The 13,692-nt window shown below is 41.5% G+C and overlaps 1 protein-coding gene across 50 annotated transcripts in view; it reads right to left on the bottom strand.

The window, feature by feature from the left end:
* The window catches only part of TFDP2 (transcription factor Dp-2), a 197,046-nt gene that overhangs the window by 4,181 nt on the left and 179,173 nt on the right, over nucleotides 1-13,692 (bottom strand). For all 50 annotated transcript variants that reach the window (NM_001261774.1, XM_028843368.2, XM_015131934.3 and 47 more), the window contains 2 exon segments: nucleotides 4,262-4,428; nucleotides 8,719-8,870. In NM_001261774.1, coding sequence (NP_001248703.1) covers nucleotides 4,262-4,428; nucleotides 8,719-8,870 — 319 coding nt within the window.

A 13,692-nucleotide genomic window follows, 5' to 3' on the forward strand; every position in this document is an offset into this window, starting at 1 on the left:
GAGCTCAGGAGTTCAAGACCAGCCTGGCAAACATAGCAAAGCCCCATCTCTATTAAAAATACAAAAATTAGTCAGGCATGGTGATACACGCCTGTAATCCCAGCTACGAGAGGCTGGGGCAGAAGAATCACTTGAACCCAGGAGGTGGAGGTTGCAGTGAGCCTAGATCGTGCCACTGCACTCTAGCCTGGGTGACAGAGCAAGACTCTATCTCAAAAGAAAAACAAACAAACAAAAAAACCCAAAAAAGTTACTGAATGAATGAGTATAGTTTTGCCAGCTGCCACTTTACAAAATAAGTGGTAGATACATTAAAAGTAATTCCTAAAAAGAAATTATATAAGCCCAAACACATACTCAGAAAATGTAATCTGCCAAAATGAGCTATGATTTAATTTAGTCAAAATCTTTTTGCAATTACTGTACAAAAAAATGAAACTATATGATTTAGATTGGAAACTCTGGTATCCAAACAAGAGGCCATTCCCATATAGGAAAAAAGTAAACTAAATGACTATGCTAATTTTAAAACCGTCTTATGAACCTTTTTCTTTGAGACAGCTGTGGAAAAAAAAGACTTCAAGCCTAAGAAGAATAGCAGACTTTAAATACATTAAATAACAACAAGTCTGTACAAGAAAATAACATTAATGCCAGAATCCTGTGCTGAATATTAATTAGTATATAGAACTATAGAAACCTTCTGTCAGAACACAACTATTTACTTGTTTGTGAGCATAACACATTACATTCTCTTTTTACAATGGATTGGAAAAGCCTACATTTCTTTCCTATTATCACAGGATCCACACAATGGTTCTCACACTCCCACCCAGGCCATTCTGCCCCTTTACACACGAGAGGCACATGTTTCTTCCTTTGAACTAACCAGAAAGTCTGTATCCCAGTCTGCAAATGAGGTCACGAAGAGATCAAAACCACAGAGCCTGCCTAATCGCCCTGAGCCTTTTCACTGGGAGTAAGCTAAAATAAAGTTCTGGTGATTTATTGAGTAAGCCCTTTATTCAGATTCTGCTGGCCTTCCAATGACACAGCAGGACCCAGGCTGGAGAGCGTGGGGAGAGAGCTGGGTGGGGAGACAGAACAGGTGGGCCGAGGGGCAAGGAGAGGCGGGGGGCCCTTGCAGGGGATGAATGGTGCCAACCGAAGAACTAAAACAGAAAACGGATCTCAGCCAAGAAACTCTTCTGTTGTGAGCAAAGGGCCAAATCATAGAGTAAAACAAAATTAAACCTACCTTTTTGCTTACATGGGATTTAATGTATCTTAGAACTAGCATTAAAATGCCTTTAAAAAGCGATGTGAAATTCTAGATGGTTATACTTACAAATGAAAGAAACAAAAGAAAGCAAAGGCAAAATCACTGCTTACGTATTCAATTTTTTTTTTTTTTTTTCCAAAACACAGAGTCTCACTCTGTTGCCCAGGCTGGAATGCAGTGGTGCGATCTCTGTTCACTGCAATCTCCGCCTCCCAGGTTCAAGTGATTTCCCTGCCCCAGCCTCTCAAAGAGCTAGAATTACAGGCATGTGTCACCATGCCTGGCTAATTTTTGCATTTTTAGTAGAGACGGGCTTTCGCCATGTTGGCCAGTCTGGTCTCGCACTCCTGACCTCAAGTGATATGCCTGCCTTGGCCTCCCAAAGTGTTGGGATTACAGGTGTGAGCCACCGCACCTAACCTATATAGTCAAATTATATCTGCGAAATATGTAATATTTTCAGGAATTAGGAAAATCAGGAAGATTTCTAAATTAGTAAAAAAAATCTTAATTATAAGACATGTAAAACATAGTGCTTCTATTTTCAAGTATACTCAGTATAATTTTACAACTCAATAAAAAGACAAGTAACTTTATTTAAAAATGGGTAAAGGATGCACTGTGGGAGGCTGAGATGGGTGGATCACCTGAGGTCAGGAGTTTGAGACCAGCCTGGCCAACACGATGAAATCCCATCTCTACTAAAAATACAAAAATTAGCCAGGCGTGGTGGCAGGCGCCTGTAATTCCAGCTACTTGGGAGGCTGAGACAGGAGAATCGCCTGAACCCGGGAGGTGGAGGTTGCAGTAAGCCGAGACTGCGCCATTGCACTCCAGCCTGGGTAACAGAGCAAGACTCTGTCTCAAAAAAAAAAAAAAAAAAAAAAAAAACCCAAATGGGCAAAGGATGTGAACAGACATATTTCTGTTCATATACAAATAGTCAATAAACACATGAAAAGACGCTCAACATCATAAGTCATTAGGGAAATGCAAATCAAAATTACAGTGGGAGCCAAGGCAGGTGGATCGCTTGAGCTCAGAAGTTTGAGACCAGCCTAGACAACATGGCAAAGCCCCATCTCTATCAAACATACCAAAAAAAAAAAAAAAAAAAAAAAGATTTAACCAGGCATGGTGGCACACATCTGTGGTCCCAGCTACTCAGGAAGCTGAGGTGGGTGGATCGTTTGAGCCTTGGAGTTTGAGGTTGCAGTGAGCGGAGATTGTGCCACGGCACTCCAGCCTGGAGAGCAAGACTCTCTCCCCTCCACCACTACCCTTCCTTGCCCCCGACAAAAATCACAGCAATTCACAGCAATACCACTTCACTTCTGTGAGGATGGCTATAATTCAAAAGATATATAATGACAAGTGTAGAAAAGGATGTGGAGGCCAGGCACGGTGGCTCACATGTACAATCTCAACACTTTGGGAGGCTGAGTCAGGTGAATTCAGGCCAGGAGTTCCAGATCAGCCTGGCCAACATGGTGAAACCCTGTCTCTGCTAAAAATACCAAAACTAACCAGGCGTGGTGGCAAGGTACCTGTAATCCCAGGTACTCAGGAGGCTGAGGCAGGAGAATCACCTGAACCTGGGAGGTGGAGGTTGCAGTGAGCCAAACGGCGCCACTGCACTCCAGCTTGGGCGACAGAGTGAGATTCCATCTCTAAACAAGTAAATAAGGATGTGGAGAAATTGGAACCCTCATCCATTGCTGGTTGGACTGTAAATGGTGGTACAGGAGCTTTGGAAAACAGTTTGGTATTTCCTTAAAATGTTAAACACAGAGTTACCATATGACCCAGCCATTTCACTCTTAGGTGTATGTTTTTAGAGCTAAAAACATATGTTTACATATAAACTTTTATAAAAACGTTAACAGCAGCATCATTCGAAATAGCCAAAAAGTGGAAACAGTCCAAATGTCTACCAACTGATGAATGGATAAACAAAACGTGGTCCATTCATACAATGGAATAGTATTTGGCAATAAAGAGGAATGAAGTACTGATGGTGCTACAACATGAACGAACCCGAAACATTACACTACGTGAAAGAAGCCATCCACAAAATACCCCATGCTGTAGGGTTCCGTTCACACAAAGCCTCTGTCTAGAATAGGCAAATTCATAGTGACACAAAGTAGATTAGTGGTTGCCAGGGGCTGAGGGAGAATGGGGGAATAGAGAAAGACTGTTAATGGTTTGGGTTTCTTTTTGGGTTTTTAAATTAAAATATTCTGGAATTAGATAGTGGTGATGATTAGCAACCTTGTGGGTATACCAAAACACCACTGAACTGACATTTTTAAATGGTGTATTTTATGGCATGCGAATTCAATCTCAATTTAGAAAAGTTACAATGATATAATTTCAGACCCACCTGATTGGGAAAATAGAACACTTCTACTCTGCTGGGGAAAGTGTAATTTGGTAAAATCAAATTGAAAATTTTTGGTATCATCTAGTAAAGCTGAAGATGTACCCAACTCTGACCTAACAAGTTCAATCTGTACGTTTGCATGTGGTCACTAGGATACATGTATAGGAATGTTCAAAGCTGCACTGTATTTGAACATCAAGGAATCGGAAACAAACTAAAGGTTTATTTTCAGAAAAATAAACAGAAAAGCTGTGATATATTCATATAATGGAATTTTACCCAGGAGTAAGAATGTATGAATTACATCTACATTATATACTATTACATCTAAATTGGCTCACTCAGCACTACATTTGACTCTTCAGAGAGATCTAGTAATTCCCAGTACCTAGCTTAAATAGATTGTTTCATAACATTATATACTATTATATAATCTAATTTTTGAAAAAATGGTCCTAAAGTGTTAAAGGTTTCAGTCTGTTGACACAAGCGCAGATGTTCTAAAATTTTGCAATTTTCTATAAGAAAGGTTTTAACAAGTTTGGATTCAACATTTAGTCAGGTACAACACATGAAAGCATCAGTTAACATACCTGTGATATAACCTTCTAAAGCCTTTGGCACCAGGGATTTCGCAAGTTTTAGATCCTCCAGAGAGCATTTGCCTGACTCCAGGCCAAATGACATTCCCATCCGTTTTAGTACTTCTATGTCATCATGGATCTCAAAGGTGTTGTCAAAATTGAAAAGATACTCAAACCTGCATCAGGAAACAAAGTAAAGGGTTTTTGGTGGTGCTGGAGAGGTCTGAATAGTTTTGTATTCTGTACTTTAAGTAACATAATGGGGGCCTAAATCCAGCTATAGTGCTAGAAATGGCTACCATTTAGAGAGCCATGAGTCATTCTGCTCTGTCAGGGGAATGACATCTCAAATAAAACACTTTCCCAATTAAAACAACATTCCTCTGACAGATGATAGAAATCCACAAACTTTAGCCCTAACGCTGTTGCAAACAGAGGATAGAAATTTTGTTCTAAATCCAGTACATTTCAAAGTTGCCTATAGCTTTGCCACAAAAGAAAAGCCTCTCTACTTTAATATTACAATATCCCTATTCTGAGTTGAGCTGTTAGCTTTGAGGAAAAAAACATTTTGAATGCTTACTTCATTTTCATGAGTCAACTGTTAGCTATGGCCTACTTTAGATAAGCAATAAATAAAAGACTTTCAATAAATGAAAACAACCCCAAATCCTGTCCTGAGACACTAAGAAGTAAAATGTTTTAAGAAAAAGTGTCACATGTAATACAAGCACATTTCCAAATATGCTTGAAAAGCACCCAAACTGGATGCGCAGCTTCCCAGCAGCCCAACACACTTCAATCAAGAGGCCAAAGAAGGAAGACACAGTCCTTCCGACTCCTAGGCTAGGCCTGGAACACCTTCGTCATGGGCTGCAGGGACAAGGTTCGGGGACAATGGTAGGTTTCACCTGGTCCTGAAATTCTATTAAAATCATATGAGGGTAAAACTTTATACCCTATTTAAGATAATTTGAACAACAGATTATCTTAGGAGCAAAAATGATAATTTGAAGCAAAATACCAATTTAAGTAATCTATATGAATTTGATTAAAGTACAATAACAACTTTTTAAAAAAATCTGAAGTGGGTACCTGCCACAGGGATGATTTCAGGCATCTGTTAAAAGCAGATCGCTTTGTAAATGTAATCCTCATTGTGGAAAGCCTCCCGGCTAATTATGGGGAAAGGTTGCATCACCAAAGTAACTGAAAGATAGGGTTTTTGGACCTATGTTGGATAACAAGCTTGTACAAGCTACTCAGAGTCTCCTTCCCTCCACTCAAAGGAAGGCCAAGGAAAGGGCATGAGTCAGGGACCACCCAAGAGATGGAAGCCTCACCAGATTCCAGCCTGGGGCAACAGTGTCCATAATTCCCCTAGGCCAATGATTCCCAGATTTTCCTGTCATTCTTTTTAGACTTAAGAGACTAACCTAAGAAGATAGTTTTATAATTCTCCATACAAAACAAGAGACTAACTAGAGAGAGTAACTAGAATGCTAAGTTTTGTGTTTTTTATCTGAAAAGATGCTAACCATTTTCTAGAATTCTCGGTTTTCTTTTTTTCTTTTCTTTTTTTTTTTTGAGACGGAGTCTTGCTCTGTCGCCCAGGCTAGAGTACAGTGGCACAATTTTGGCTCAGTGCAACCTTTGCCTCCTGGATTCAAGCGATTCTCCTACCTTAGCCTCCTGAGTAGCTGGGATTACAGGCGCGTGCCACCACGCCTGGCTAATTTTTGTATTTTTAGTAGAAATGGGGTTTCACCATGTTGGTCAGGCTGGTCTCGAACTCCTGACTTTGTGATCCACCCACCTTGGCCTCCCAAAGTGCTGGGATTACAGGCGTGAGCCACCACGCCTGGCCTGAATTCTCAGTTTTCTGAGACTGTTAATGGTCCTCTCTGACATATATTTATAAAGAATTTGCAAGTGTGTGGAAAATAATTCAGATATCTACCACTTACTGACCACTGGGCTGGGTTCTATATTAATTTATCCATAACTTTTTGAAACTGGCAAGGTAAATTCTGTAATTCTTATTTTTGTGGAGAAAGGAACACAATCTCAGAGGGGTTAAGAAACTTAAGAAGAGGCTGGGCATGGTGGTTCATGCCTGTAATCCCAGCACTTTGGGAGACTGAGGCAGGCAGATCACGAGGTCAGGAGATCGAGACCATCCTGGCTAACACAGTGAAACCCTGTCTCTACTAAAAATACAAAAAATTAGCCGGGCATGGTGGCGAGCCCCTCTAGTCCCAGCTACTCGGGAGGCTGAGGCAGGAGAATGGCGTAAACCCAGAGGGTGGAGCCTGCAATGAGCCAAGATTGCACCACTGCACTCCAGCCTGGGAGACAGAGCAAGACTCCATCTCAAAAAAAAAAAAGAAACTTAAGAAGATTAAAAAATGGATCAGCTTTAGATGGCCAAGGAGGTGTGCACCTGCAGTCCCAGCTACAAGGAAGGTTGAGGCAGGGGGACCGCTTGAGCCCAGGAGTTTGAGGCTGCAGTGAGCTATGATCATGCCTGTACACAGCCACTGCACTCCAGCCTGGGCAATAGCAAGAACAGTGAGAATCCACTCTTTTTTTTTTTTTTTTCTTTTTGAGACGGAGTTTTGCTCTTGTTGCCCAGGCTGGAGTGCAGTGGCGCAATCTTGGCTCACTGCAACCTCTGCCTCCTGGGTTCAAGCGATTCTCCCACCTCAGCCTCCCGAGTAGCTGGGATTACAGGTGTGAGCCACCATGCTAATTTTTGTACTTTTAGTAGAGACAGGGTTTCACCATGTTGGCCAGGCTGGTCTCGAACTCTTGACCTCAGGTGATCCACCCGCCTTGGCCTCCCAAAGTGCTGGGATTACAGGCATGAGCTGCCGCACCCGGCCAAGAATCCACTCTTAAATATGTTGGTCTGGTTTACTTCATAAGCTACACAGTCTCTACTATTTCCTTTTGTGTCTATAGTCTCAATTATCAAATAGTTCTGAAATTCCTGCTGCTTTTCTTTCTTTTTCTTTTCTTTTTTTCTTTTTGAGACAGAGTCTTGCTCTGTCATCCAGGCTGGAGTGTAGTGGCACAGTCTTGGCTCACTGCAACCCCTGCCTCCCAGGTTCAAGCATTTCTCCTGCCTTGGCCTCCCTAGTAGCTGGGACTACAGGCGTGCGCCACCAAGCCTGGGTCATTTTTCTATTTTTAGTAGAGACAGGGTTTCACTATGTTGGCCAGGCTGGTCTCGAACTCCTGACCTCAGGTGATCCACCAGCCTCAGTCTCCCAGAGTGCTGGGATTACAGGTGTGAACCACCGCGCCCCTACGACTCTTCTTTTGTGTGTGTGCCTTCTTACTGAAGTGGCCCGGAATCTCTGGACACAACAGAGACCGGCAGGGGGCGTAAGAGCGCCAGGAAGAAGAGTGGGAAAACAAGTGACAGTGAAGCCCAAGTGCAATGTCACGGCTCTAGGAGACCGGAGGTTCTGGTCTCCCTGGGACAGTTCTGGGGTATGCCTGTGGTACCGATGCAATTATTAGAGTCTTCTTTTGCATTAATAAATCCCAATTTGAACAATAAATTATAGGCTGACCTTTTGTAACAGCAGCTAACATTTAAAAAACGCTTACCTCAAGTCATCATAGACATTAACTTATTTAATCCTCAAAACAAGGCTGGGAAGTGACAGGGGCCCCAGTATCATTCCTATTTGTTCTTGAGAAAACAGAGCTTTGCAGCAGCGAAGTGGGGGAGCCACAACTGGTACATGCATCCGTCTCACTCTGCACCCTATATATACTCTTAACTCTTTTATGGTACTGGTCACAGCCTGAAGACCACTGAGAGAAACTTTTTCATGAATGGTAAAATACATCACAAATTAATTCTATATTTTAAAAAGTGCTACTTCTTATTTGCCATGATGAATATTATCATTGATCTTCGTTAAAATGTAAAAACACAATTTAAAGAAAGCAAAGAATGTGCCAGCATTTTCATGTCTATTCATACATTCATTAATAAACAGAAGCATGCATAACTATGATATAGCAAAACAAAGAAATAATTGGTTTAATGCCACATGTTGACCTACAGTTTTCCCATAATAAACTGTGACAGTGAATCACCAATGAATCTACCTTGTCCCAGACCCACAGTGCTGGGCTAACTTATCACAGTTATTTGCTCAGACTTACCACATACATGCAGCATGTCATAGGTTGGGCCCAGACACCGCCACACACATATAATACAGACAGCACAGTGCCTGGCACAAGACAGGGGACCACAGAGGGTGAGGGTTGGAGCACACACTAGTGCAAGATTGCACCCATGGTTCAGGAGGTGTTTCATATGCCCCAAGGAAGCCAGCCTTGGAGGGGTGCAGATAATAAAGTGCATCCTTCTTGAGTTTGCAAATGATATGAAAATGTTAACAGAAGGCCAGTCCTGCACCCATCCCTAGTTCTTCACTCACTTGTCACTGGAGATGCTGCAATCTATGACTGTTTTTCTGCTTGTATTGATGATTATGAATGGCAGCTGAATGGTAGAGTTCAGAGCTGGCGGGCCCTGGTTTTGCTGCTCATTTTGTCGATTTCTCTGTACCAGGTTTTTGAAAGCGATTTGCTGTAATGATCAATAAAAAGAATGTGGTCAAATGTGCATAAGTGAGTTGGAATTTAAAAGAATTAAGATAATACCTTTAAAATACAGCTTAAAATTAGAGAGTTTAAAGAGAAAGCCCACCTGCACTAATGAATTAATTTAAAAAATTAAACATTTCAGAAAGAATGATCTAACTCAATACATACATTTTTCCATCATCCATAGAAACAGAACCTCACAATCTGGTAGAGAACCAGCAGGCACCTGGAACTCTTCAGCAAACGACACAGGAAGGGTCATACCATTTATCTAACACAGACTCCTGAGAGTTTGGGGTCAAATATGCCCTTTAGGATGTCTAGCCCAGGGATATGCAAACATTTTAAAGTCACAAAATCCTTTCTTCAAATAAAATATCACTGGAGGTCGGGCACAGTGGCTCACGCCTGTAATTCCAACACTTTGGGAGGCCAAAGCAGGTGGATTGCTTGAGGCCAGGACTTTAAGGCCAACCTGGGCAACATGGCAAAACCCTATCTCTACAAAAAATACAAAAACTAGCTGGGCATGGTGGCATGTGCCTATAGTCCCAGCTACTCAGGAGGCTGAGGTGGGAGGATTGTTTGAACCCAGGAGGCAGAATTTGCTGTGAGCAGAGATCATAGCACTGCATTCCAGCCTGGCTGACAGAATGAGACCCTGTCTCAAAAAAACAAAGCAAAACAAAAAAACTCATGTAAAACAGATGGAAGTGGCACTGTTCAGGCTGGCTGCAGTGAGGCCAGGTCCTAAACTCTGCCACCTCAGCCCTCAAGCACAGCCACATGGTTTCTAAGGCACCTCCACAGAACTTCTCAGCATCCTCTGGGCACAGTCTGGAATCCAGCCCCAGCCTTCCCCAACCTGACACTTCTAGATGAGGTAACTGAGGCTCAGTGCTAATTATAAGATACATCAAGGCCTAAATCTTTTTACTGGATCTTGCTGCTACTTTTAGTTAATAACCATTACTCAAAAGCCAAAGAAAGTGATCTCCCTTTTAGACGGAAGCCGCAGTGAGCTGAGATCGCACCATTGTACTCCAGCCTGGGCAACAAGAGCAAAACTCTGTCTCAGAAAAACCAACCAACAAACAAACACACAAACAAATAAGTTATCATTATAACTTTTTTAAATAAGGCAAATGTATGACAGAATTTCATAGCTAGACTATATGCGGTTCAAGTTTTTCATCTGGTCAAGAAATAATGTTTTAAAAGTTCCTCAAGTCAGAGCCATTCATTCCCCTTCATTAGCTTGTTATATCTTGTCACCCTGTAGTGATAAATTTATTTTTTACATTTTAGCAATCTTATGATCAGTATTGTTTATTTCAGGTTCTGGGCCTTAACTAAAGTTTCAGTAAGATTACTATTATTGGCTAGGCATGGTACCTCACACCTGTAATCTCAGCACTTTGGGAGGCCAAAGTGGGAAGTTCTCTTGAGCCTAGGAGTTCGAGGATGCAGTAAGCTATGACTGTGCCACTACACTCCAGCCTGGGCAACAGAGGCCCTTTCTCAAGAAGAAAAAGAAAAGAAAAAAGAAAAAAAGGAAAGAAGGGAAGGGGAAGGGGAAGGGGAAGGGGAAGGGGAAGGGGAAAGGAAAGAAAAGAGAAAAGAAAAGAAAGGAAAAGAAAAGAAAAGAAAAAGATTACTATTATCTTAAAATGGCTGAGTGCTATCTCCCCAAAAAGGGAGCATCTACTCTTTGAAATGCACCAAAAATAATGAACAACAATTTATTGTAGACCTAAGTGTGTCCAAAAATCACTATCAATAACTAGCACTGTCAGTATCATTACCAAACATTATTGAGGTTATGCTTCATTATTTTCTGTTGCTAAAGAACTAATTTATTGCTTAATTCATTTAATAATGAGGAAAAGTTATGATTAAGCTGTGGAACTGAGAAAAAGAATTAAATGCTTACATACTCCTGCATAACTTCTCTTCCCTTTTACTAGAATGCACATCTCAAGAGGTGTTCCTACACTTTGCCTAGCCTGGTGTCCCTAGTGCCACAAGAGGACCTCGGTATATGGGGGAATATAAGCAGTGATAACTAATGACCCTTATGTATTTGTGATTCACTGTTTAATGCTGTGCACATTTAATAGTATCAGTGGTTTTTCAAGTGAGGAGAGCAGTAAAAACATAATGTTTATTATTATTATTATTTTTTTGAGATGGAGTTTTGCTCTGTCGCCCAGGCTGGAGTACAGTGGTGCGATCTTGGCTCACTGCAACCTCTGCCTCCCAGGTTCAAATGATTCTCCTGCTTCAGCCTCCCAAGTAGCTGGGACTACAGGTACCCGCCACCATGCCCAGCTAATTTTCGTATTTTTAGTAGAGGTGGGGTTTTACCATATTGGCCAGGCTGGTCTCGAACTCCTGACCTTGTGATCTGCCTGCCTTGGCCTCCCAAAGTGCTAGGATTACAGGCATGAGCCACTGCACCTGGTCATAATGTTGTTTTTATTAACATTGTCATAAATTTCATATACCACATAACGTTATTTTGGATAGAAAAAGGAAAAATAATTTCCCACTTATTTTGAACGGACTTATTTGTTGCCCTTTGAATGATTTCCTTTGGCCTTTTTTTCTTTTTCAAACTCATTAACATCTATTTCAGAGGCTGAACACCTTTAAGTGTGTTCATTCATTTTCCTGTGCGTTTGTTATGGAAAAGGTTTAAGGGCTGGAAGGGGCAATTATAGAGATAAAAGTAGGATATTGGGTTTATCTACAGGTTTGCTTTACTCACACCATTCTTCTACTGCATTACCAAAAATAAAAGAGAGGTGGTAGCAAGTAGGTAATAGTTACCTGTGTCATGTGACATGAGTGAGTTATGACATTAGCTTATTAAAAAAAAAATCAAGTGAGCTTAGCCACAACAAATGGATTTACTTTTTTTTTTTTTTTTTTAAAAGACAGTCTTGCTCTTTTGCCCAGGCTGGGGTGCAGTGGTGCAATCTCGGCTAACTGCAACCTCCGCCTCCCGGGTTCAAGTGATTCTCTTGCCTCAGCCTCCTGAGTACCTAAGATTACAGGTGTGCATTGCCACACCTGGCTTTTTGTATTTTTAGTAGAGATGGGGTTTCACCATGTTGGTCAGGCTGGTCTCGGACTCCTGACCTTGTGATCTGCCCGCCTCGGCCTCCCAACGTGCTGGGACGACAGGCATAAACCACCGCGCCCGGCTGCTTAATTTACTTTCTATGACAACTTCATTTATTTGATGAAAGGAAAAAAACTGAAATGCTAGGAGGAAATACTTTTTTTTTTTTTGAGATGAAGTTTCGCTCTTGTTGCCCAGGCTGGAGTGCAGTGGGGCGATCTCGGCTCACTACAACCTCTGCCTCCCGAGTTCAAGAGATCATCCTGCCTCAGGCTCTCCCAAGTAGCTGGGATTACAGGCATGTGCCACCATGCCTGGCTAATTTTTTGTATTTTTAGTAGAGACAGGGTTTCTCCATGTTGGTCAGGCTGGTCTCGAACTCCTGAACTCAAGTGATCTGCCCGCCTCCACCTTCCAAAATGCTGGGATTACATGCGTGAGCCACCGTGCCCGGCCTTTGGAAATAAGTTTTATGTTTACCAGAAGACCACAAGTTGTTTTAAGTTATACTTTGGGTTTCACTTTAATGTTTAGAGAGACCTGTTTCTATAAATGTTGACAGCCAGGTTGCCCCTGGGTGGAAATCTTCTATAAATATTTCGTTTGAGAGACAGTAGAGGAAAAGAAGTTCAGGACTTTAAAAAATAAAAGAACAATGTTCATGGTACAGAGGTAAACAGGGAAAAAATATTCAGTTTCATTCTTTGCATCAGGCATCTAGAGATGGGAAAGTCCTACACACATGAGGGTGATCTTGCCCAGCACCATTCTTTCTGATAGGCAGATAACTATAGGCATGCTGATAAACAGGTTTTTAAAAATAACATGCCAAAAAATTAAGCTCCAAAATGTTCCATGGTTTTGAGGAAATTCCAGGAAGGCCCCAGCACAGGGTTTGGGGCACGAGCTGCTAGGGGATACTGCAGATAACTATGCAGGGATAGGGACAACAGAGAGGCAGCCAGGGGGAAGAAGATGGCAGCACGGGAGTTCAAGGAGGAGGGTTTGGTAGAATTCTACAGGCAGGAGCATAGGAATAAACTGTCCGTTTCAGCTTTTTTTTTTTAAAGCTGCACAATATTATCTTCAAACAAAACATTATTAATTATATAGAATATATATGATGTATATAAATATATATACATCATATATATTATTATATATGATGTATATATAATATATATATTTATATCTATCTATATATATATCTATATCACCAGCCTAAGTTTTGGTATTTCTATAAATCTTACTGAATTAGACCCGGTGCGGTGGCTCATGTCTGTAATCCCATCACTTTGGGAGGCTGAGGCGGGTGGATCACAAGGCCAAGAATTCAAGACTAGCCTGGCCAAGATGGTGAAACCCCATCTCTACTAAAAATACGAAAAAATTTGCCAGGCGTGGTGGTGGGCACCTGTAATCCCAGCTACTTGGGAGGCTGAGGCAGAGAATGGCTTCAACCCAGGAGGCAGAGGTTACAGTGAGCCAAGATCGCACCACTGCATTCCAGCCTGGTGAAAGAGCGAGACTCAGTCTCAAAAAACAACAACAACAAAAATCTTACTGAATTATGTCATGCCATTCTGTCATTTACTGATAAGTATTACAGGCAGATTTGATTACTGTACTTGAAGCACATAAAATTTAACTAGCTTCACTAGTGGATATTCCAAATTCG

This window comes from Macaca mulatta, chromosome 2, assembly GCF_049350105.2.
Source record: "Macaca mulatta isolate MMU2019108-1 chromosome 2, T2T-MMU8v2.0, whole genome shotgun sequence".
Taxonomy (NCBI): domain Eukaryota; kingdom Metazoa; phylum Chordata; class Mammalia; order Primates; family Cercopithecidae; genus Macaca; species Macaca mulatta.